This window comes from Mesoplodon mirus (genome assembly GCF_964341445.2).
Source record: "Mesoplodon mirus genome assembly, chromosome: 3".
Taxonomy (NCBI): domain Eukaryota; kingdom Metazoa; phylum Chordata; class Mammalia; order Artiodactyla; family Ziphiidae; genus Mesoplodon; species Mesoplodon mirus.
The window spans coordinates 168,305,058-168,331,997 of record NC_138978.1 but is presented as its reverse complement, the minus strand read 5'-3'; the positions used below and the strand labels follow the sequence as shown (position 1 = coordinate 168,331,997).

Sequence of the window (26,940 nt, the reverse complement as noted above, 5' to 3'; positions counted from 1 at the left end):
GGCCTAACAGATATATGTCGACTGCATGTACGCATGTGTCAATCATTCAATCCACAATAAGGGAAAGGATTGTGTCAACAGGAAACGCGCCAGCTACAAATAAATCAAAATTCCTGGCTTTCTGTGACTCCTCCCATCTTTCTATTGGCTTCTGATGGGGAGAAGAAAGAAGTCTTCAGTATTTAAATACTGCCAGTTCAGCGGTGAACTAGCACAGTGGTCACCGTCGGGATACAAGGAACTGGTAACGAGGACTGGCAGTCTTTGAAGGGACCTAAGCCCCCAACAAAGGGCGCATCTACTTCCTTATCCGCGCCGGAACCTCTTGGCAGAGTACGTGGGTTCCAGAGGGAACGATTTAGAAACAGGACTACTTCCTGCTGCTGAAGTGGGGCGGGGGGTGTGGAGGAAATAAGCTCTAGGAGCGGCATCCTCCTTGCGCTACCCGAGGCAGAGAAGAGGCCAGAGAGGAGGCGACGGGCGGAGGAGGTAGAGGAGCCTACTGCAGAGAAGAAAGTGTCGGAGCCGGTAGGTTAGCAGCCTTAGAGCAGGGGACAGTGGACAGCACCCAGGACTCGCTTTGCAAATCTGTGGTCCCAAGTTGCCGAGCTGCCCATTGGGTAGGGGCCGTGCGTCTCCCGCCGCCTGTCAGTCGGCAACAGGAAGGGACTGTTGGGGTACTGGGGCTGGGCCTTGCGGGGCACCAGACTGCGCTCGAGCTGGCTGACAGCCCTACCCCGGAGCCAGGGGAGGCGCTGGGCCGTTCTGCCTGAGGGCGTGGGATTCCGCACCCTGGACAACTTCCCTAGACAGGGGTTGGAATTTGCGGGGAAGGAAGTGGATATCGTGAGTCCCACTTAACCCTCGGGACCTAGCGAAATCTTGCCAAGTGGGTGGTGGACATTGTTTCGGGAATTGAGGGAAGGGCTTGTAAAGAGAATGTTAGTCTGGAGCCATAGTTTCTCTACCCTGTTCTATCTGCCCGGGCTATCGAAAGTGGAGTTGTTTGTTTTTAAAGGCAAGTGACTGCTCCTGCTCCTGTCCCTTCGGGACAACTAAACAGCTTTCAGATCCGTTGTTAAACCAGCGTGTTCCCTATCTGATCTATCATGTTAGTACTGCTATGGGTATCTGGTGAATACTCTGTAGATATACTTGATAGCTCAAAGTTAAATGTCTCCAAAGCACTTTTTGAAGAGAGACAAAACTAACCTAGCAGTCGGGACTATTTAGCGCACTTACCCTCACATTCACATAGAATCTTTTTAGCATTCAGAATAAAGATGGTCATCTTAAACGTACTAGGTAAGGGTTATGATTGTGCATCTGCAAAAGGCCTGTCGTATAATAGGATATAAAGTTCTTTATCACTGAACGAAATTATTGTATAGAGATTGTTATCGGAAAGATCAGAAATAGTTTTTAAGTACTGCTTTTCTATTGTCTTAGGTTCGGCTTTAGAGTGTGGTGAAGGGTACTTTTCATGTTGCATGGAAGGAAAGCCAATGCGCAGGTAGGCATTTAGGAAGAAAACCTTCGGTTTCACTAAATGCAATTCACATAATAATCCAGGGCTTCATTTAAAAAAATTTTAAACGTTTTCAAATCTTACCAAATTCTGCTTGTAACTAATGATTCTTGTTCTAAAATAAATCAAAAGTAGTATCAGGAATTAATAGCTTTTTAAATAGAGTAAGATATAAAACCTAAATTTCTAAAGAGTGCTGTGAGTTTTATGTAGTTAACACTTCAGTTTTCCTTTTTGCATGGTAATTTTTTGTGGTAATCACTAAGTGTACTGTGATACTGTATGGGTTTATTATAGTCTTCACCATAGAATGTAGAGGGTTCTGTTGCCATATAAGACTAATGATTGCTTATAATACACTGTACTGAATGTCTAATTATGGTTTTGATTATTTCATTGATGTTCATTAATACATTTGTTCTGTTAATTAAAATAGCTGCATTGCAGGGAAGTTTGATTGAGGACTAAAAAAGTTATTGGACATAACTTAGTCCATAGAAAAATAGAACAGTGTGTGGGAAAACATAGACAATTCTCCTAACCCTAGAATTTTAGTAATGCTTTTTCTCAATCTGTTCCAACAAATAGGACTCAAATCCTTATTGAAAATCAGCCCACTTTTATTTCTTCATTTGTAAAACTCATTTTACATTTATTGAACTGTATTTAATCATTTTTGTTTAACATCAAAGATAAATAGCTCTGGTAGACCCTTTTAAGAGAAGAAGCATTTTGTGATGGGGGTATGACTTAGAACCAGGAGCAAGAACCAGAATATAAATGTTTTTTCCAAATCAGTTATTGATTTTTTTGATTGCCCTTGACCTGTTCACCTTCTTTGTGCCCCAGTTTACTTCTGTAATGTATCTGACCAGAATATTCGGAATTAATGAATGCTTGCAAGTGCTTTGATATCGCCAGATGAAAAGATGTTATGGATATAACAAATACCATTATCTTATTTGTGTCTGACTCTAAAGTAGGAATAATATTTGACTGAAAGTACATGAAGAAATTAACAACACATATTAAATGCTTCATCACTTCAACTTCTAACATGATTGAAAGAACCACTGATTGCTTCTCATCCTCAGCTGCCATAAATGTCATATCTTATGTAATTGTTTAATATGAGCTTATTATTTTTTAAAAAGAGAAGGCACAGCATGAGAATGTTTTTGGTTTATCAGTAATTTCTGTATAAAATATTTGTTTAATCACTCATACCTACCCTATTTTTTTCTTGCTTTTTTTATATAATATTGCCAGTTGTTTAAACATATTGGAGAATCCTGATGCCATTAATTGTTAAGTTACAGTTCTTTTTTCATCACCATCACTTGGCCAGAGCCTGGCCTACCACTGCTCTCTGGTTTTACTTTTACCTGCTACCTATGTTAAGTCATGGTCACACTTCCCTACCCTTTCCTTATTGGGCTGTCATTCTTGCTGCTGCAACCCAGGAAGCAGTCTCTGGAAAGTAATGTTGGGTTTATACTTACCAGCTATTGGAGAAGCTTTAAATGAGAAATAACTGTTTATATTGAGATTATTTGAACACATGTTTGTTCTCACTACTAGAGTGTGAGCTCTTTGGGCCTCGCGCTGTTGTGGCCTCTCCCGTTGCGGAGCACAGGCTCTGGACGCGCAGGCTCAACGGCCATGGCTCACGGGCCCAGCCGCTCCGTGGCATGTGGGATCTTCCCGGACCGGGGCACGAACCCGTGTCCCCTGCATCGGCAGGCGGACTCTCAACCACTGCGCCACCAGGGAAGCCCTAGAGTGTGAGCTCTTTGAGTGTCATATGTCTTCTGTATCTTTGTATCCCTGGCACCTAATGATCACTGAATAATTGTTTGAATGACTGAACAGCTGAACAGTATCTACAGACTTTTCCCATGAGGGGGGAAAAAACTATGAACAAGAAAAGATTGAAAATTGCTGTTAGGGTATTCCAATGTTTAATCATAAAGTTTTATGAAACTGATTGGCATTTTATTAGTAAAGAACTTAGTAAAAAAAATTGGCATTTTCATTGCATTCATTTATTTAACTACCTATTACGGGTAAATGCTACAAAATTTAAAAGATAAGATATTCAATGAAAAGTAAGTCTCCCAATGCTGACCCTAGCTCCCAATTTTCTTCTCCAGAGGAACCACTTGAAAGCAGTTTCTTACGCATTTTTCAGTATTGTAATACATATACAAGCATATCTAGAATATCTCCCCTTTTTAAAAAACACTAATGTTCATACATCATGTACAGTCTTCTGTATCTTTCTTTTTTCATTTCACGCATTATCTTGTAGATATGACAAATACATAGACCCACCTTATTCTTTTTAATAGTTACATAGTATTTTATTATCTGTAGGTACCATACTTAACCAGTCCCTTTGAGAGACATTTATTTCAAACGGTTTGCTGTTACAAGTTCTGCAGTGAATATCCTTGTATGTGGTTTTTGCCCAGTTGTGTAAGTATAGGATAAATTCTTAGATGTAAAATTGCCCAAAGAGTATGTGCATTTTAAGATTTTGGTTAATATTAACATATTCCTCTCCTTAGAGATTATACCAGTCTGAAGTCTCACCAACAGTGTGCCCGTCTCCCAAGAAACTATTTTTTAATCATTGATTTAATTTAGAGATACTAAAACATTTTGCAATGTAATCTTCCATCTTTTCTTAAATATACAAATAGGAAACCGAGCCTGATTTTATTAGGAATTGATTTATTCACTCACCAAACATTTATACAGTACTTGTTCTATGCCTGTTTACTGTACATATACAGATGAAGTGATGGAAAGACATGTAAACAGGTACCATGATACAACATGAACAGGACTTTTTTTTTTTTTTTTTTGGCTGTGTTGGGTCTTTGTTGCTGCACATGGGCTTTCTCTAGTTGCGGCAAGCGGGGGCTACTCTTCATTGTGGTGTGCGGGCTTCTTATTGCGGTGGCTTCTCTTATTGCGGAGCACAGGCTCCAGGCGAGTGGGCTTCAGTAGTTGTGGTGCACGGGCTCAGTAGTTGTGGTGCACGGGCTCTAGAGCACAGGCTCACTAGTGTGGCACACAGGCTTAGTTGCTCCGCAGCATGTGGGATCTTCCCAGACCAGGAGATCGAAACTGTGTCCCCTGCATTGGCAGGTGGATTCTTAACCACTGCGCCACCAGGGACGTCCCATGAACAGCATTTTAATAGAGATGTAAACCTGTGCTCTGTGGAGATGAGGAAAGCTCACCTTCACAGAGGTGGTGATATTTGAGCTGGATCTTTTAGAAAGGATAAGAATTTGCTTTAAAGAATGTACTTTAAAGGATAAGAATTAAAGAAGGGAGATAATAAAGACACCATAAACAGAAGGAACAGCTGTGCCAAAAACAAAAACGAAAACACAAAAAGACACCAAGACCTGGAAGTGTATAACATGTATGGAATGGTAAGTATATCTGGAGTGTAGAGTATATGAGGGAGGAAGAAGGGGAAACAAGGGGGAAAAATCATGGAAAATGAGGCTATAACCATGGGAAAGAGTTCAACTTTACCCTTTAGGTATTTAAGAGCCAATGGATGTTGTTATACAAATCAGATTTGGTTTTGGGGCTGATATTTAAGAAGATAGGATGTAGACCAGAAAGAGGGAAAAAATAATGCCAAAAAATACTAATTTAAAGGAACTGTAGTAGTTTAGATGAAAGCTGATGAGGCCCTGAAGTAGATCTATGGCAGTGGGGATTGAGAGAAGAGGATGGAATTAAGAGTTTGTTTAATAGTAAAATCAAAAGGATTTGGTGAATATAGAGTGAGGAAAAGGTAACGATATAAATGACTCCAAATATCTTAGCTTGGGAAACTAGGTGCTGCCATAATGAGATCAAAAATACAGGAAGAGGGGCTTCCCTGGTGGCGCAGTGGTTGAGGGTCCGCCTGCTGATGCAGGGGACACGGGTTCGTGCCCTGGTCCAGGAAGATCCCACATGCCGCAGAGCAGCTGGGCCCGTGAGCCATGGCCGCTGAGCCTGCGCGTCCAGAGCCTGTGCTCCGCAATGGGAGAGGCCACAGCAGTGAGAGGCCCGCGTACCGCAAAAAAAAAAAAAAAAAAAAAAAAAAAAAACAGGAAGAGGAACAGGTTTTACTAAGCCAAGAATAGATTCTCTTTTGTATTCTTTAAGATTATTATGTCTAGGAAACAGCCAGGTAGAGATAGCCAGCACGTAATTGGAATATGGATCTGGGGCAGAAGAACGGTTTGGGCTGGAGAGAAAAAAAAATTGTGAGTCATCAGTATGCAGAAGATTCTTGAAGTTGTTGTAGGTGTGACTGAGGGTAGAACAGAAAAGGAAGATGCCAAAAGCAAAATCCTAGGGAGTACCAGTGGTGTTTAAGGTGGGGCCTAAGATGAAAACCCACTGAAGATTCATAAATGGGTAAGAAGCTTTAGGTTCTTTGGGTATTGTTTTATTTAATTGTATCTAGAGATTTTATTGATAACGTTCACTCACGGTGAAGATCACAGATGAGCTCCTTGAGTTCAACATCAAAAAACAAATCCCATTCAGATCTCTTGTCTTTAGAATTTCCAGTTTATTCTAGTTAGTCTAAAATGTATGCTTTAAAATAGTAGTATAAGGGGACTTCCCTAGTGGCGCAGTGGTTCAGGATCCACGTGCCAATGCAGGGGACACGGGTTCGATCCCTGGTCTGGGAAGATCTCACATGCCGTGGAGCAGCTAAGCCTGTGTGCCACGACTACTGAGCCTGCATGCTGCAACTACTGAAGCCCGTGTGCCTAGAGCCCGTGCTCTGCAACAAGAGAAGCCACCGCAATGGGAAGCCCACACACCGCAACGAAGAGTAGCTCCTGCTCGCCGCAACTAGAGAAAGCCCGTGCGCAGCAACGAAGACCCAACTCAGCCAAAAAATAAATTAATTAATTTTAAAAAATAGTAATATAAGATACACCTGCTTGATTTGGCTCTTTCTTGGTGTGCCATGCCAAGTTGGCTTACTCAACACCTCTCCTTTCTTTCCTCCTTCTACTATATAGACACAAGAAAAAAATATTATACTTGATATGTTTAATATTCTTTGCATTTGGGGTTGGCTATGTAACACAGTGCTGCCAATGAAATGTCAGTGGAAGTTGCTGAGAGGTATCCTAGGAAGACTTGCTTTCTTGACATAAAGGGAGACCAGCTTGTTTGCATGGCCAATTGCCCTTTCTCCATCTTACCTTGATTGCTGGGCCAAGGCACCCAATGCTGACCCTCATTTCATCCAATAAACAGTGATGCCTTAAGGCTGAAGCATTCATGACCTACTTTCAGATTAAGGAATTAACTGCCTGGCTTTCTGGTGTGGTAGGGAATGTACTGCCTAGTGGATGCTCTTCTAATAAGCCTCACTGGCACCTTGAGATGTTATTTCTGTTTTAAGGATTTGTATGCTCATATCTCTAGCTCTCCCTATTTGTGTGTGCTTAGGACTTTAAGTGAGGGTCAACTCAGCTGAATCTTTTAAGAGCAGGCTGTTAATTTCCAAATTAAAACAAATGTTTGAAGCATAAAGGGAGAGATGCTCATTTGGTAGATAAGGAGCACAATTCCAAGCTAAGGAAAGATTCTGCAGGTCTTTGGACTAAGAGATAAAACTTGATTATAAATGCTTTAGAAGGCTATGTTTTTCTAAACTTTTTATTGTGCTTGATTTCAAATTATCATAGCCACTTATAGAACATGACTCTTTCCTCAATTAAGACTATTACTTTTGAAGTAGATATGAGGAACGAGTGCCATGATAGCTATGAAATTTAAGTTGACTCAAATATTTTGGGTATGTGGAAATGCTGTTATTAAATGTACTTAGGGAGGTACTAAAGTTGTAGCATTCCTTTAGTAAACATGAAGAATATTTAAGATATTGTATTTGTTCTTTGGTTTATGTTTCCTACATGCACATGACTTGATTCTTCTATCATTTGAGATATCAGTATTCATGGGAATGACCCATCCATTTATCTAGCCTGCATTTCCTTGACCTCCTAAATTCTTGGGACTTTTACCTTCACTCACTTCAAAAATTCATTCCTACTATCACTCAGAAAATCTCTCTCTGAAATCGTTTTAAGTCCTAATAACTTGTTTTCTGACCATAACCTCTTGAATGCCCATTCCAGCTGTTCTTTGACCTAATCATAATCAACACACTTTTGTCTCTTGTGTTTTTACACAGTTTACTCCTGCAACCACTTTAACCATTTTCTAGCCACCACTCACTGAACTCCCGAGTTTGTCCGTGGCATTTACCCATTCTAGATTAAGGCAGGCATTTATATTCTGTAATTTGGGCTGTTGATTACTGCTGGATAAAACCAGCCACAGGGAATTCATGCTACTGTATTCAGAGTCTTTAATATCATTTGGGCCAACAGTGTCATCCAACAGTATTTCTATGAGTCCCTAATCAATGCTTACTCATTCCCCACAGTAGCTATTTCACATCCTTACCCATTCTTCTCATAATCCTCTTAACACTCCTTTCAGTGGCAGCAAGTGACCTGCTCCCCCAACTCCCAGCTTCACAGAAAAAAGAGGCCATCAGGTGTGAACTTCCTCAAGCTCCTGACACCTCCTTACCCAAAAATAAATGTATCTGTTTCCACACTATGTTTCCTCCCACTCCCTTACTCTGACCTCTTATGGTGAGCCCTCTTCCTTTTGTCTAAGATCCATTCTTCTGTATTTTGTTTCTAAATACTCCCACTTTTCAAGAATTTTGCTCCATCATTTATTCTCTCCCTCTTTACATATATTTTAAAACTCCCTCCTTCTTGTTCTTTGCATCAATATATAATCATTTTCCAGTTATTACTCTCTTTAAACAGACATAGTAGTTTATGTCTCTTTCCACAGCCAAGCTTCTTTCTAGAAATACTGCATACTCACTGTCTCTCTCTTCACCTTCATTGACCACTGCCATTGAATACCTCAGGTTTTTACTGAAAGTTTAGGGATAATGAAGGAGGCCATAAAGGTTTGGCCATTCATTATTTTCTCACTGGCTGTTTCTCTCCTTAAATCACAACCTGCCACCAGTTTTAATCAGTCTCTGTTTCTTTTCTTTTCTAATTCTCTTTCTCCCCCTAAAACTTTCTCCCTTTGAAATTACTGTTACTTTATTATACTGAGTAGTTTAGTTCTCTTTGTTACAATCTTGCTACCTCTAGAACAGAGGTTAAAAAACAAAATCCTCATATATCTTATAGGTAGTTCATATAAGTGCATGGCATAGTTTCACATAAGAGAGAGTGGTGGGGTCTGTGGTGAACTAAGATTCCAAGCCCTCCTAATGATATTCAAATTCAATTTAAATTTCAAAACAAACCAAAAAATACTGCAGACGAAGTACATCTAATGGTCTTTATCATCCCAAGGGGCCCTCACCTTGCATTTTATAATTAAAAGGCCCAAATAGATGTTTCTTAAAAGCACCATCTGTCTCTGAAATAAACATTGCCCTTTCCCACAGAATGTGAAAGAATAATTGAAAAAATTTTAATAGCAGCTTTTTCCATCCAATTATATGTAGAAATTCAAATGTAGTAATTAGGGTTTTTTTTGTTTTTGTTTTTTGGCTATGTTGGGTCTTCATTGTGGCACGCTGGCTTCTCTCTAGTTGTGGCATGCAGGTTTTCTCTCTACTTGTGGTGTGCGTGCTCCAGGGCATGTGGGCTCTGTAGGTTGCAGCCCCCGGGCTCTCTTGTTGAGGCGTGAGAGCTCAGTAGTTGTGGCACGCAGGCTTAGTTGCGCCGCGGCATGTGGAATCTTTTTTCCCCGACCAGGGATGGAACCCGGGTCCTCTGCATTGGAAGGCAGATTCTTTACCACTGGACCACCAGGGAAGTCTCTACAGTTTCTTAAAATGATTTCATACATAATGTCTGATTTTTTAGATTTATTGACATTTTGGTAAATCTGAATCCTTCTTGTTTTATTTCATTTTGTATGTTTGACAAGACTTCGCTCTTACTTTTTTTCTTTCCTTTATAGCTACATTTTGAATCATTACTTTCTCCATGTTGTTATTTCCTTTCAACTTAGGTCAACATAGTCTCTTTGTAAAAACCAACAGTTTCCGCTAATAAAGAAATTTTATTTATTAGTCAAATTTATTAGCCAGTTATTAGTCAAACTTTAATTTGTGTTAAAATAACCTGCTTTCTAAATGCAGACTCTGGAACTACACCTCCAGAATATTGATTCTCTAACCTCCTTTAAGAATCTGTGCTTTTACCAAGCACCCCTGCATAGCTGGTGTTAGAGAAACAGTATTTTAAAACTTAATGTAACAGCCTAACAGGAATTGGGCAATCAGCCATGAAGAAAGAGTATCTAGTCTTCTAACAACATTTTTACTTCATTTGAAAGAAAAGGCACAAATTCAAACCATACTTCTAAATCTATCAGTACCATATTCAGAAAATCTGATAATAATGGAGCAAGAACCTCTATATACAGGAGTAGTTGGCCAGTCAAAGCAAGGGCAATTTTCTGTATTAAAGTTGGTTAGTAAATTTAGAACATGTGGCTAATTTTACTGTTTCACTTTTTTTTTTTTTTTTTGGTGGTACGCGGGCCTCTCACTGTTGTGGCCTCTCCCGTTGCAGAGCACAGGCTCCGGACGCGCAGGCTCAGCGGCCATGGCTCACGGGCCTAGCCGCTCCGCGGCATGTGGGATCTTCCCGGACCGGGGCACGAACCCAGGTCCCCTGCATCGGCAGGCAGACTATCAACCACTGTGCCACCAGGGAAGCCCTGTTTCACATTTTAACTACTGTGTTTTTGGTATCAGAAAGTTTGGGGCTGAAAGTAACAAAGTTTCTTGACTCAAACTGGCTTAATCGATATGGACATCTTTTATTTACATAACGAGAAGGCCATAGGTAGTATGAGCTCCAGGGCTGGTCGATGCACGGCCTAATAGTACCTTCTTGGACCCAAGTTCTCTCTGCGTCTCCAGTGTAGCCTCTTCACTATCAGCTTCATCCTGACCTAAAATTGCAAGAGAATTTGGCATTCATCCTTAAAGCTGGGGACATGGTCAGCTTCCCCTGAAGTACATGGCTGGTAGAACGAAATAAGATTTTGTTAAGGTTTGAGAGAGTTGATGGTAAAATATGCCATTAATAGACTTTATCTTGAAGTTATGTTTTTCATAAGCACTTAATGAATACAAAATCTGCTAAACTGATTGGCAGATTTTATACCCTTTTGGTTTTAGAAAGACTGATTCTTTCCTAGAGTTGGCAGTCCTTCCCCCCCCTTTTTTTAACATCTTTATTGGAGTATAATTGCTTTACAATGGTGTGTTAGTTTCTGCTTTATAACAAAGTGAATCAGCTATACATATACATATATCCCCATATCTCCTCCCTCTTGGTGCTGGGAAAACTGGACAGCTAAATGTAAAAGAATGAAATTAGAACACTCCTTAACACCATACACAAAAGTAAACTCCAAATGGATTAAAGACCTAAATGTAAGGCCAGACACTATAAAACTCTTAGAGGAAAGCAGAGAAAGAACACTCTATGACATAAATCACAGCAAGATCCTTTTTGACTCACCTCCTAGAGAAATGGAAACAAAAACAAAAATAAACAAATCGGACCTAATGAAACTTAAAAGTTTTTGCACAGCAAAGGAAAACATAAACAAGATGAAAAGACAACCCTCAGAATGGGAGAAAATATTTGCAAATGAAGCAATTGGCAGTCCTTTTGTGGGAGAAGGCAAAAGCTCTATTTGGTCTCCTTAGTTTGTTAACTGTGGATAGAGTCCAGAATAATCCTTCCACTTAGCTCCTTCAGCCTTAAAACATACGTAAATTAGTCTTGAAAATTAAGTTAATAAAAATGTTATTTGAGTTCAATTTCTTTATGTATATATTATATAATATATATATATATATATATATATATATATATATATATATATTTGTAATGTCATTAGTTCACTATTGGGATAGAAAAGCAAATAATTTGAGATCCTCTGGTTTCTCCAGATGAATTTTCACTTGGACAATCAGGCTTGCTTCCCCAAGCCTTTAATTAAAAGCTTTCCTAATCAAAAAAAAAAAACAAAAAACAAAAACAAGAAAGCAAATGAACTTATTTACAAAATAGAAATTGACTCACAAACATAGAAAACAAACTTACAGTTAACCAAAGCAGATAGTGGGGGGGGGCGGTATAAATTAGGAGTTTAAGATTAACATATACACAGTATAAAATAGATGAACAATAAGGACATACTGTATAGCAGAGGGAAATATATTCAATATCTTGTAATAACCTATAATGGGAAATAATCTGAAAAAGAACATATATATATATATATATATATGTATACATATATGTATGTATAACTGAATTACTTTGCTCTGCACCTGAAACTAACAACATTGTAAATTAACCATACTTCAATTTTTAAAAAGTGGTTAAAAAAATAGCTTTCCTAGGGTTCTTTCCTCTTGCTGGGGAGCAGTTCCCACTTTAGTTTACCACCCCACCCCTCAAATCATTAGAGTACTTAATCCATCGGACTCCAAACAAAGAAGTTGTGAATATAGATGTGACAAGGTATGAACACAACCTATTTCTGGGACACTTATTATAACCTCCCCTCAAAGATGCCCAGAAGAATGTACAGGGATGTATGGGGCGGGGTGGGGGGGTAGGAAAAATGAACCATTTCTGCCAGTAGAACCCTTTGGATGTGATGAGACTGTTGGAGGATGTGGGCTTAGATTTTTTGAAAGTAAACATTTACAAAAACAAATAGCAGAACCACAGAAGAAATAACTTAATGTATAGAATTAAATATAGTGTCTAGAATTAAATTGCTAGAAATAAATACAACTTCTCAGAAGATTTAAAATGAGGCACCCCTTATCGTCTCGGTGATCCTTGTTCTTGCTCCTTCTCATTCTCCTAAAAGAGCAGCATAGTCCAGCCATGTGGCAGCGTGCTTGCCTTTTCTCCCTTCTAAGAACAACAACCAAGTAAACCAGATTGCCAGGATCATTTCCGTTTCAAATGCTCCATCTAGTTGACCAAAACAGTTCAGGATAAAGCACTGACTTTCGAGTCAGAGGACCTACATTCAGACAAATCCCAACACTGTCATTTTCCTTGTGAGGTAAGTGTAATTATCCCCACAATTACAAATGATGAACTTGAGGATCAGAGAAGTTAAGTAATTTGCCCAAGATTATACCTAATAAATGATGCAGCTAAGGTTTGAATCTATGTTTGCCTGGCTACAAACTGGGCATTCTTTCAAGAGAACCAGACAAAGTTTGGAGGGTATAGTTTATTTTGGCAGGAAGAAAAGCTGAATTTATTTGACAGCTATTTAATGAGCACTGGATCCACGTGTTGAAGGATAGCATTGAGTAAAAGAGAACAGAGGCCTTGTTTTCATGGAGCTTATGTTTTGGTTGGGAGAGAAAGCCAATACATTATATCAGGAGGTAATTATTTAAGAAGAAAAATTAAGCACAGTAAAGGGTATTAGGGTAGTAGAAGTAGGAGATGCTGTTTCGTGTAAGGTGGTCTGATAAGTTGACATTTGAACAGAGATCTGAAAGAAATAAGGGAATGAGCTCTGCAGATATTTGAGGAAGAACCTTTCAGGAAGGAGGATTAAGACTCTGAAGCAAGAGAGGCCTTGGCGTGTCCCAGAAATAGCAAGGAAGTCTGTGAACCATGAGTAAGGGGAAAGTGGGAGATGAATTCAGAGAGTTAGCCAGGGGAGGAGTCATATAGAAGTTCGTAAACTCTATAGGCTTTGTTTTTTGCTACTGATATGAGTGTTTAAAGGATTTTGAACAGAGGAATGGTATAGTCTGACTTTTCTAAAGGATCATTTTGGTTGTTTAGAGAAGAGAATATAAATCAGCAAAGGTGGAAGCAAGCAGACCAATTATGAGGCTATTATCATGTAAAGAAGTGTGAGGATAGCCTGAATTAGGGTGGAACTAGTGGAAAGGTAGAGAAATGGTTGGATTCTAGGTATTATTTGGAGGTAGAATGACAGAATTTGCTGATGGATTGGGTTTGAGGGTATGTGGAAGGGAAGGGGCTCCAAGATTTTTGGCCTGGGACTTCCCTAGTGGCGCAGTGGTTAAGAATCTGCCTGCCAATGCAGGGGACACAGGTTCGAGCCCTGGTCCAGGAAGATCCCACATGCTGCGGAGCAACTAAGCCTGCAAACCACAACTACTGAGACTGCATGCCACAACTACTGAAGCCCGCGTGCCTAGTGCCTGTGCTCCACAACAAAGAGTAGCCCCCACTCGACACAACTAGTGAAAGCCTATGTTCAGCAACGAAGACCCAATGCAGCCAAAAATAAATAAATAAATTAATTAATTAAAAAAAAAAGATTTTTGGCCGGAGCAGCTGGAACAATGAAACTGCCTTTTACTGATCTGGGGAAGACTAGAGGAGAGACATATACTTGGACAAAAGTAGAGAGTCAAGGAATCAGTTTTAGATATATCATTAAGATATATTGAGTTTGAGTGTTGGTGGGACATTCATATGGATCCAAATTCGGAATTTATCCAGGTAGGGGTTAAGAATCCTTTAGCCATTCACATATGGGTGATGGGAACCATGAGATTAAATGCACTTCCCCAAGAAAGTGTATAGAGAGCAGAGAAAACAACTTTTGAGAATGACCACATTTAAGAGAATTCCTTCCAAGTTTGCAAACCAGACAGTTGATAAGAATAGAGAAATTACCGATTATTGAAAGTCAGAATCTATACAATCTAATACAATCATAAGTGTTTTTATTTGCATACTGTTTTTTTTAAAAAAAAGTAGATATGTAGAAATTAGCTTCCATATTGTACTTAGGTGAAATAAAAAATTGTTTATGGGCTTCCCTGGTGGTGCAGTGGTTGAGGGTCCGCCTGCCGATGCAGGGGACGCAGGTTCGTGCCCTGGTCCGGGAACATCCCACATGCCGCGGAGCGGCTGGGCCCGTGGGCCATGGCCGCTGAGCCTGCGCGTCTGGAGCCTGTGCTCTGCAACGGCAGGGGCCACAGCAGTGAGAGGCCCGCGTACTGCAAAAAAAAAAAAAAAAAAATTGTTTATGTCTGAGTTCAACAGTACCATCTTTGTGTACATAATTAAGGTCACAACAAAAACTCTTTAATTTCAACATACAATGTCAGTATTATAATGGAAAATTTTTAAATGGTCTTGTCTTTAATGGTGGTTCTTTTTTAAAGCTTGAGTGTACCACTGTTAACCACATGATTTATTATTTCAGCATCTACTACAAACAAGAGACCATTAAGTACTGTGGCTAAAAGCTTTTTTGCTTGTTTACATGGGTGGTAACAATTATCCTTTAACTGCTCAGTTTTATGTTTCAGTTTAAAATTGTCAAGCATAAACAGTGCTGTTTCTACCAGATGTCAGGGATAATGAACAGTTTGTACTATAGAATAATACAGTTACCTGTAGGCTGAGGCCAAGCGTAGAAGTATTGAATTTATAAGTACTTGGGAAAAACAGGTTACTGCTGAAGAAGGGAAGAGCTAAGTGTAGTTTCTTCTTCCTAAAATGTCCTTTTACATTCTCCTCTCCTTCCCAGGGGATTCTGTCAACACGCTAGTGTTTTATTATACTGTAGGTCTTGTCAGTGCTACAGCTTTAGGGGTAGTAAACTGATACTGTCTCTTGCAGGCCAGTATTAAGACTATCTCAGTACAGTCATAGATGATTAGTTTCTAAGACTCACATGAGTCAGAAGACTGCTTAATAAGTAGACAATCAGAAGCAGAAGTATAACGATCTGAAGCATGTGTGTAGGATATTTCACCTAAGCTCTGGAAAACTGCAATGTAATATTCCTACTTCACACACAAAAAAATACATACCCTTGTAATAACCTGATAGCTTATGCCAGTCAGGTCTATGTTCCAGTATAAACAAATAACTATAGATTTTGCCTTTCTGAACTACATTTTTTATCCTGGTTGCCCCCTTTCTGGCTATTCATGTATCTCTCCTTCTAGATAATTAGGTTCCCCGATTGCCTCTTTATATTTCTTTGAATTTTCCTCAGTCCATAGCAAAATGCTTTGTAAAATATAAGGACTAGTAAATATTTGTTAAAAGCATAGTTATCATCTTAATTGAGGGGCATAGATTCTTTTTTCTCCATGTTGATAGATACAGTGTGATGATTATGAAAATCCAAATATCTTAGTTCTAATTATTTGTCAATAATTTAAGTTTGTGGCATTTACCTAGTAAGTTAGCACCTGAATTTCTACATACAATATACATGTGAAATGCAGGAATTAGCTTCTAAAAATATTGCCATCTTCTCTTCTCTCTCCCACCCCCATCTCTGTAGGTGTACCAACATTCGACCAGGAGAGACTGGAATGGATGTAACAAGCCGCTGCACCCTTGGAGACCCCAACAAACTGCCAGAAGGGGTTCCCCAACCTGCCCGCATGCCCTATATCTCAGACAAGCACCCTCGACAAACCTTGGAAGTGATTAACCTTCTGAGAAAGCACCGGGAGCTGTGTGATGTGGTGCTAGTTGTGGGCGCTAAGAAGATATATGCCCATCGAGTCATTTTGTCAGCCTGTAGTCCCTACTTCCGAGCTATGTTTACAGGAGAATTGGCAGAGAGCCGTCAGACGGAAGTTGTGATCCGAGACATAGATGAGAGGGCTATGGAACTACTGATAGACTTTGCATATACCTCCCAGATAACTGTGGAAGAGGGCAATGTTCAGACCCTTCTGCCAGCTGCTTGCCTCCTTCAGCTGGCAGAAATACAGGAAGCCTGTTGTGAATTCTTAAAGAGACAATTAGATCCTTCTAACTGCCTGGGCATTCGGGCTTTTGCTGACACACATTCATGTCGTGAGTTGCTAAGGATAGCAGACAAGTTCACTCAACATAACTTTCAAGAGGTGAGTTGTACTTGGTGGTTTGATGCATTCACAATGTATTTGTCAGGAGAACAATATGGGTTCACTATTCTGCTAACGCATACCTGTTTAGGTATTTACTGCTAATTCTAACTCATAATATCAAAGAAATGTTATAAATTCTAAGCCTGGTTTTTATTTTATAGGACAATTTTGTGTTCTTTTAGCAAAAACTAAAGTTTTCAGGGATTGATTTCCCTAGACATATTCATAAAAGGCTAATTTATAAGCCAGAGTACAGTTTATTACTGATAGGATACTTGGTATTGGTCGTTTTTATAAAGCACTTCCTTCCTGATTATATGATTGTTCAGCAGAATAAACTGTAGATCAGAGATTATTTGAACTAATAATCAGAAAAATGAAATTGGATGTTATTAGAAGGATTTTTTAATTAAACCTGTTATTTTTCATTTATTCATTTAACAAGTATTTGTAAAACTACTATACTTCAGCCACTGTGCTTGGGAGCAGAGGCTACAGTAATGAACAAGGTGCCTAGAGTGTCTGTTCTAGTGGAAATTATAATGTAGCAGGGAAGATAGCCATTGAATTCATAATTAAATAAATAAATAATTACAGTTAATGGGTGCTACAGAGAAGAAGCCCTGGATGATTTAACAGTGTATTACAGAGAGATTTAACTTTGGTTCTGGAACAGTTCATACAAAATTCTGAAACATGAAGAAGTGTAACAAGTTCAAGGAACTGAAAGAAACCCAGTGAGATCCAGAGGGCAAAAGGGAGGATGTAACATAATGATTTTATAGAAAGAATAGAGCCAGATCACAATGAAGTTAATAGACCATGTTAAGAATTTGAAATTTAATCTTAAGACCAATAGAAACCATTAAAAGGGCTTCTGTGGTGGTGCAGTGGTTAAGAATCCACCTGCCAATGCAGGAGACATGGGTTTGAGCCCTGGTCTGGGAAGATCCCACATGCTGTGGAGCAACTAAGCCTGTGCGCCACAACTACTGAGCCTGTGCTCTAGAGCCCTGAGCCACAACTACTGAAGCCCTCACGCCTAGAACCCACGCTCTGAAACAAGAGAAGCCACAGCAGTGAGAAACCTGAACACCACATGAAGAGTAACCCCTGCTCACCACAACTAGAGAAAGCCCACGCACAGCAACGAAGACCCAACACAGCCAAAAATAAATAAATAAATAAATTTATTTAAAAAAAGAAAAGAAAACCATTAAAGGGTTTTAAGCAAAGGAAAGACATGGTTCATTTTATTCTTTAATACCACTCTTCTGTCCAACAGTATAACTTCCAATGGATCAAAGATATAAAAAATACAAAGTGAAACCATGAAAATAGTAGCAGATGACATGAAGCAATTCCTTTATAATCTTGAAATGAAGAAGGCCTTTCTAACCCAGAAAGCATAGAAGAAAATATTGCTAGATTTGACTATATAAAAATTAAAAATTTCTGCATGGTAAAACAAAACAATATCAAGACAAAAATCAAAGACAAACTGGGGAAAATATTTTCAATTCATATTACAGATGATATATCCTTAATACATCAAGAGCTCCTGTTGGTCAATAACCTAGACCAATGACCTAACAGAAAAATGGGCAGTAAACAAGAAGTTCAGATTGCCCTTAAACATATGAAAATCTGCTCAAGTGTGTTCATAATAACTGAAAAATGAAGTAAAACTATACCAAAATACTATTTTTTATCTATCAGATTACAAATTTGTAATCTATCAGATTGCAAGTATCCAGAAGTTTGATTACACACCCTGTTGACAAGACCATGGGGAAATAGCTACACTGCTAGTGTAAGTACAAATTGATATAACCCCTCTGGAAGGAACTTGGGCAGTATATCAAAATTACACACTGTTTGTTCACACTCTTTGACTCAGCAATCTCATTTCTGGGAATCTGTACTAGAAATGAAGTGGAGAGGGGAACAGTTTGAGGAGGTAAAATCATGGGTTCCATTTTAGATATATTCAGTTTGAGATGCCTGTGAGATAGCTAAATAGAGATACTGAGCAGCTCACTGTTTATATGCATCTGTATCTTAGAAAAGAAGTTAGGGTGAGATTAAAATTTAGGAGTCATCAACATAGTAATGAAGTCATAATAATTAAACTATGGCTTAACCCTTTTTAGGCAGGATATAACCCTGAAGCCATAAAAGAAAATTGATATCTTTGATTGTATATAAATTTAAAACTTTTTTATATTTTATATAAATATAAAACTTTTTTACAAAAAGCACCATAAACAAGGTTTAAAAAATCAATGCCAATGAGATCACCTAGTAGGAAGAGAGAAGAGAAAAGCCCTAAAATTTTTCCAAATATTGACGGATGATTAGCCAAAAAGCAACTGACAAAGGAAGCTGGGAATAACTAGCGTAGAGAAAGGAGGAAAACCAGCAATGTGGGGGTCATGAAATGTAAAGGAAGGGATTGGTTAAGGAGGACACACACACACACACACACACACACACACACACACACACACACACAGTTGGCCTTCCATATTTGCTGGTTCTGCATTCACAGATTCAACCAACTGGGGATCAAAAATATGAAAAAAAATTCCATAAAGTTCCCAAAGATAATGTTTGAATTTGTCAGGTGCTGGCAACTATTTACATAACATTGTATATGGGAGGATTGTGTAGATTATGCAAATACTGTGCCATTTTGTATGAGTCTTGAGCATCCATGAATTTTGGTATCCTGGGGGCACAGGGGAATGGGGTAGAGGGCAATCCTGGAACCAATCCTTCTCAGATACCAACGGATAACCAGTTATGCTGGAACAGCCAGGTAGTTTCCAAAATTTAATATTAGAATCATTGGCTTTAAGAAATATTAAAACAATACAAACAGTTTGGAACTAAAGAAGGAACAGATCAGTAGCACTGAGAAGGGTCCAGAAGTAGATGTTTCAAGTCAGTGGAGGAAAGTAAAATTGTTTAATATGTGTCTTTAGTAAAACTGGTGATTTGGGGAAAAAATAAACTCTTTATACAGATGGAATTCCCAACTGATAAATAAATTAAACCTAAAAATTAAATTCTAAAAGTACTAGAAGAAAGCATTAGTAGACTGGGGGTAAAAACGGCCTTTCTAAGCAGGATATAACCCAGAAGCCATATAGGAAGATTGATAAATTTGATTGCATAAAAATTAAATATTGTTCATAGCAACAGTAACAACCAAAAAAGCACCATAAACTAAATTAAGTAATGCCAAACTCAGAAAACCTATTTTGCGCATATGTGTCAGAAAAAACACTAATTCCCATAAGACTCATACAAATTCAATGAGAAAAACCATAAAAAATACATTAGAAAAATAGGCAAAGGATATGAATAAACAATGTGTAAAAAAGATATTCAGGTATAAAATAAACATATGAAAGGATACTCACCATACACATAACTAAAGAAACATACATCAAAACATTTCTTAACCTATCAGATTGGAAAAATAATTTTTAAACTTTATTTGAAAAAAATTCAAATGTATAAAAAATTGTAGGAAAAAGAAAACTTTCATGTACCCTTTACCAAGATTCACCAGTTGTTAACATTTTGCCACATTTTCTTTATCATTTTGTCCTTATTATATAAATATTTTTCTTTCAACAATTTGAGAGTATACTGCATACATCATATTCCTTTACTCCTGAATGCTTCAATGTGTATAATCCCTTATTGGTTGTATCATTTGCAAATATTTTCTCCCATTCAGTAGGTTATCTTTTTGTTTTGTTGATGATTTCCTTTGCCATGCAAAAGCTTTTAAGTGTAATTAGGTCCCATGTGTTTATTTTTGCTTTTATCTCCTTTACTTTAGGAAACGCATCCATAAAAATATTGCTGCGATTTGTGTCAAAGAGTGTTCTGCCTGTGTTTTCCTCTAGGAGTTTCATAGTATCTGGTCTTACATTTAGGTCTTTAATCCATCTTGAGGGGTTTTTTAAAATTTTTTTTCAAAAGCAGCCAGTTTAATTCATAGTAGTATTCATAGAACTTTTGTGGGGGGGGTTATTTTTTAAATTTTTATTGAAATATAGTTGACTTACAATGTTGTGTTAGTTTCAGATGCACAGTAAAATGATTCAGTTATTATTCTTTTTTTACATTCTCTTCCATTGTAAATTATTACAAGATATTGAGTATAGTTTCCTGTGCTAGACAGTAGGTCCCTGTTGGTTATCTATTTTATATATAGTAGTATGTATATTTGAATCCCAAACTCCTAATTCATTTTGAGTTTATTTTTCTATACGGTGTTAGAGAATGTTCTAATTCTCTTTTATGTAGCTGTCCAGTCTTCCCAGCACCACTTATTGAAGAGACTGTCTTTTCTCCATTGTATATTCTTGCCTCCTTTGTTATAGGTTAATTGACTATAAGGGCGTGGGTTTATATCTGGCCTTTCTGTCCTGTCCCATTGATATATGTGTCTGTTTTTGTGCAAGTATCATAGTGTTTTGATTACTGTAGCTCTGTAGGAGAATCTGAAGTTAGGGAGCATGATTCCTCCTGCTCTGTTCTTTTTTCTCCAGATTGTTTTGGCTATTCAGGGTCTTCTGTGTTCCCATACAAATTTTTAAATTATTTGTTCTAGTTCTGTGAAAAATGCCATTGGTCATTTGATAGGGGTTGCATTGACTCTGTAGATTACCTTGGGTAGTGTGGTAATTTTAACAATATTGATTCTTCCAATCCAAGATCACAGTATATCTTTCCAGCTGTTTGTGTTGTGTTCAGTTTCTTTCATCAGCATCTTACAGTTTTCAGAGTACAGGTCTTTTGCCTTCTCAGGTAGGTTTATTACTAGGTATTTTATTCTTTTCAATGTGATGATAAATGGGATTGTTTCCTTAATTCCTCCTTCTGATACTTCATATTAGTGGACAGAAATGCAACAGATTTTTGTATATTAATTTTGTACCTGCAACTTTACCAAATTCTTTGATGAGTTCTAGTAGTTTTCTGGAGGCATCTTTAGGATTTTCTGTGGATAGTATCATGTCATCTGCAAACAATGACAGTTTCACTTCTTTCCAATTTGGGTTCCATTTATTTCTTTTTCTTCTCCGATTGCTGTGGCAAGGACTTCCAAAACTATGTTGAATAAAAGTGGTGAGAGACTTGGTGGCACAGTGGTTAAGAATCTGCCTGCCACTGCAGGGGACACAGTTCGATCCCTAGTCCAGGAAGATCCCACATGCCACAGAGCAACTAAGCCCACTACTAAGCAACTAAGTTGCACCACAACTACTGAGCCTGTGCTCTAGAGCCCACGTGCCACAACTACTGAAGCCCATGTGCCTAGAGCCCGTGCTCTGCAACAAGAGAAGCCACCGCAGTGAGAAGCCCCTGCACCGCAATGAAGAGTAGCCGCCGCTCACCACAGCTAGAGAAAAGCCCATGCATCAATGAAGACCCAACGCAGCCAAAAAAAAAAAAAAGTAAAAAATAAAAAGTGGTGAGAGAGGGCATCCTTGTTTTGTTCCTGATTTTAGAGGAAATGCTTTCAGCTTTTCACCATTGAGGGTATCGTTAGCTGTGGGTTTCTCATATATGTAGCCTTTATTATACTGAAGTATGTTCCCTCTATGCCCACTTTCTGGAGAGTTTTTATTTTATCATAAATCGATGTTGAATTTTACAAAAGCTTTTTCTGCATCTTTTGAGATGATCGTATGGTTTTTATTCTTCAGTTTTGTTAACATGGTGTATCACATTAATTTGCAGATATTTAAAAATCCTTGCATCCCTAGGATAAATCTCACTTGATCATGGTGTATGATCCTTTTAATGTACTGTTGGATTCAGTTTGCTAGTATTATTTTGTTGAGGATTTTTGTATCTGTGTTCATCAGTGATATTGGCCTGTAATTTTCTTTTTGTGTGTGATATCTTTGTCTGGTTTTGGTGTCAGACATCATCCATCAGGTATGATGGCTTCATAGAAGAGTTTAGAAGTGTTCTTTCCTCTGCAATTTTTTGGAATAGGATAGGTGTTAAGTCATCTCTAAATGTTTGGTAGAATTCGCCTGTGAAGCTCTTTGATCCTGGACTTTTGTTTGTTGGGAGTTTTAAAATTACTGATTCAATTTCAGTACTGTTTCAATTTCTGTTTCTTCCTGGTTCAGTCTTGGGAGATTGTACCCTTCTAAGAATTTGTCCATTTCTTCTAGGTTGTGCATTTTACTGGCATAGAGTCATTCATAGTCTCCAGGATCCTTTGTATTTCTGTGGTGTCAGCTGTAACTTCTCCCTTTTCATTTCTGATTTTATTGACTTGGGCCCTTTCCCTTTTTTTCTTTTTCTCTCTCTCTTTTTTAATTGAAGAGTAGTTGATTAACAATGTTGTATTAGTTTCTGGTGTACAGCAAAGTGATTCAGTCTATATATATATCAATTTTATACATCTATATATTCAGTTCTTTATGAGATTCTCTTTCATTTTGGTTATTACAAGATACTGAATATAGTTCCCTGTGCTATACTGTAACACCTTGTTGTTTATCTAGTTTATATATAGTAGGGTATATCTGTTAATCGCAAACTCCTAATTTATCCCTTCCCCATCTTTTCTACTTTGGTAACCATAAATTTGTTTCCTATGTCTGTGAGTCTGTTTCTGTTTTGTAAATAAGTTCATTTGTATCATTTTTTTAGATTCCACATATAAGTGATATCATATAATATTTGTCTTTGTCTGGCTTACTTCACTTAGTATGATAATCTCTAGATCCACCCATGTTACTGCAAATGGCATTATTTCATTCTTTTTTATGGCTGAGTAATATTCCATTATATATAATGGAATATATATAATATAGGGTATACATACATATTATATATATATACACCACATCTTCTTTATCCATTCATCTGTTGATGGACACTTAGGTTGCTTCTATGTCTTGGCTATTGTAAATAGTGCAGCTCTGAACATAGGGGTGCGTGTGTCTTTTTGAATTAGAGTTTCTGTCTTTTCTGGATATATGCCCGGGAGTAGGATTGCTGGATCGTATGGTAACTCTATTTTAGTTTATTAAGGAACCTCCATAGTCTCCATAGTGGCTGCATCAACAGTGTAGGAGGATTCCCTTTTCTCCACATTCTCTCCAGCATTTATTATTTGTAGACCTTTTAATGATGGCCATTCTGACCATTGTTATGGTACCTCATTGTAGTTTTGGTTTGCATTTCTCATTAGCAGTGTGGATATCTTTTCATGTGCCTGTTGGCCATGTGTATGTCTTTGTTGGAGAAATATTTATTTAGGTCTTCTGCCTACTTTTTGATTGGGTTGTTTGTTGTTGTTGTTTTTTTGATATTGACCTGTATGAGCCGTTTGTATATTTTGGAAATTAAGCCCTTGCCAGTTGCATCATTTGCAAATATTTTCTACCATTCTGTAGGTTGTCTTTCTGTTTTGTTTATGGTCTCCTTTGCTGTGCAAAAGCTTGGAAGTTTGATCAGGTCAAATTTGTTTATTTTTGTTTTTATTTCTATTGCCTTGGGAGACTGACCTAAAAAAATATTTGTACGATTTATATCAGAGAATGTTTTGCCTATTATCTCTTCTAGGAGTTTTATGGTGTCATGTCTTATGTTTAAGTCTTTAAGCCATTTTGAATTTATTTTTGTGTATTGTGTGAGGGTGTGTTCTAACTTCACTGATTTACTTGTGGGTGTCCAACTTTTCCAAAACCACTTGCGGAAGAGACTGTCTTTTTACCATTGTATATTTTTGCCTCCTTTGTCGAAGTTTAATTGACCATAGCTGTGTGGGTTTATTTCTAGACCCTCTGTTTTGTTCCATTGATCCATATGTCTGTTTTTGTGCCAATACCAATATAGTTTTGGTATATTGGTATATATACCAATATAGTTTTTCTGAAGTCTGGGAGGGTTATGCCTCCAACGTTGCTCTTTTTCCTCAGGATTGCTTTGGCAGTTCTAGATCCTCTGTAGTTCCTTATATTTATATATTTTATGATTATTTTTTCTAGTTTTGTGGAAAATGTCATTGGTATTTTGATAGGGATCACATTAAATCTGTAGTTTCCATTGGGTAGTATGGCCATTTTAACAATATTAATTCTTCCAAGAGCATGGGATATCTTTCCATTTCTTTGAATCTCTTCAGTTTCCTTTATTAATGTTTTATACTTCTCAGCATGTAAGTCTTTCACCTCGTTGGTCAGGTTTATTTCTAAATATTTTATTATTTTTTTGATGTTATTTTCAAAGGGATTTTTTAAAACTTTTTTTCCCTGATATTTCATTGTTAGTGTAAAGAAATGCAAGATTTCTGTATGTTAATCCTGTATCCTGCTACCTTGCTGAATTCGTTTATCAGTTCTAGTAGTTTTTGTGTGGAGTCTTTAGGGTTTTATATATATAGTATCATGTCATCTGCATATAATGACAATTTTACCTCTTCCCTTCTGATTTGGATACCTTTTATTTCTTTTTCTTGTCTGATTGCTGTGGCTAGGACTTCCAATACTATGTTGAATAAAAGTGGCAAGAGTGGGCATCCTTATCTTGTTCTAGATTTTAGCAGGAAGGCTTTCAGCTTTTCAGTGTTGAGAATTATGTTGGCTGTGAGTTTGTCATAAATAGCTTTTATTATGCTGAGATATGTTCCCTCTGCACTCACTTTGGTGAGAGTTTTTATCATGAATGGGCATTGAATTTTGTCAAATAGTTTTTCTGCATCTACTGAGATGATCATGTGGTTTTCGTCTTTTGTTGATGTAGTGTATCACATTGATTGACTTGCTAAACCACTCTTATGACCCTAGGATGAATCTAACTTCATCATGATGTATGACCCTTTTTATGTGTTGTTGGATTTGGTTTGCTAATGTTTTGTTGAAGATTTTGGCATCTATATTCGTCAAAGATATTGGCCTGTAATTTTCTTCTTTGGTAGTGTCTTTGTCTAGTTTTGGTATCAAGGTGATGATAGCTTCATAGAATGACTTTGGGAGTGTTCTGTCCCCCTTAATCTTCTGGAAGAGTTTAAGAAGGATTGTTACAAGTTCTTTTTATGTTTGGTAGAATTCCCCAGAGAAGCCATCCAGTCCTGGACTTTTGTCTGCAGGGAATTTTTGGTTTGGGGCTTTTTTTTTAAAATTACAGATTCTATTTAAATTCCAGTGATTGGTCTGTTCAAATCATCTATTTCTTTTTTTAAATTAATTAATTAATTTCCTTTTGGCTGCATTGGGTCTTTGTTGCTGCACACGGGCGTCTCATTGCGGTGGCTTCTCTTGTTGCAGAGCACGAGCTCTAGGCACGCGGGCTTCAGTAGTTGTGGCACATGGGCTCAGTAGTTGTGGCTTGTGGGCTCTAGAGCGCAGGCTTAGTAGTTGTGGTGTACAGGCTTAGTTGCTCCACGGCATTGGGATCTTTCCGGACCAGGGCTCGAACTCATGTCCCCTGCATTGGCAGGCTGATTCTTAACCACTGCACTACCAGGGAAGCCCCATCTATTTCTTTTTGATTCAGTTTTGGTGGGCTGTACGTTTGTAGAAGCTTGTCCATTTCCTCTAGGTTGTCCAACTTGTTGGCATATAACTGTTCATATTTTTTCTTACGATTTTTTGTATTTCTGCAACGTCAGTTGTTATTTTTCCCTTTCATTTCTTATTTTGTTCATTTAGGACCTCTTTCTTTTCTTCTTGGTGAGCCTGGCCAGAGGTTTATTGATTTTGTTTATCCTTTCAAAAAACCAGCTCTTGGTTTTATTCGTTTTTTCTGTTTTTTTTAATCTCTTTTATTTATTTCCTCTCTGATCTTTATTGTTTCCTTCCTTCAGCTGACTTTAGGTTTTGCTTGTTCTTCTTTTCTAATTCTTTTAGGTGGTATGTTAGGTTGTTTATTTGAGATTTTTCTTATTTTTGAGGAAGGCCTGTATTGCTATGAACTTCCCTCTTAGGACTGCTTATGCTGCCTCCATAGATTTTGTATGGTTGTGTTTTCATTGTCATTTGTGTCGAGATGTTTTTTAATTTCCTTTTTTATTTCATTGTTGACTCATTGGTTTTTTTAGTAGCATGTTTTTTAGTCTCCATATAATCTTTTTTTTTTTCATTTCTTGTTCTGTGGTTGATTTCTAGCTTCATACTGTGTGGTCAGAAAAGAGCCTTGAAATAATTTCTATACTCTTAAATTTGTTGAAAATTGTTTTGTTTCCTAGTATGTGGTCTTTCCTAGAGAATGTCCCATGTGCGCTTGAAAAGAATGTGTATTCTGGGGTTTTTTGGATGTAATGTCTTGAAGATATTAATTAAATCTAACTGTTCTATTGTGTCATGTAGGGTCTCTGCTGCCTTATTGATTTTCTGTC

The 26,940-nt window shown here is 37.8% G+C and overlaps 1 protein-coding gene across 2 annotated transcripts in view; it reads left to right on the top strand.

Annotated features, from left to right (window-relative positions):
• The first annotated feature begins 401 nt into the window (after window positions 1-401).
• The window catches only part of KLHL20 (kelch like family member 20), a 78,533-nt gene continuing 51,994 nt past the window's right edge, over window positions 402-26,940 (top strand). Inside the window, exons 1-3 of one of the 2 annotated variants that reach the window (XM_082614426.1) lie at window positions 402-528; window positions 1,450-1,513; window positions 15,977-16,550. In XM_082614426.1, coding sequence (XP_082470552.1) covers window positions 1,491-1,513; window positions 15,977-16,550 — 597 coding nt within the window. In that variant the 5' untranslated portion in view covers window positions 402-528; window positions 1,450-1,490. The remainder of the gene's footprint in view (window positions 529-1,449; window positions 1,514-15,976; window positions 16,551-26,940) is intronic. The other variant, XM_082614427.1, reaches the window with a different exon arrangement.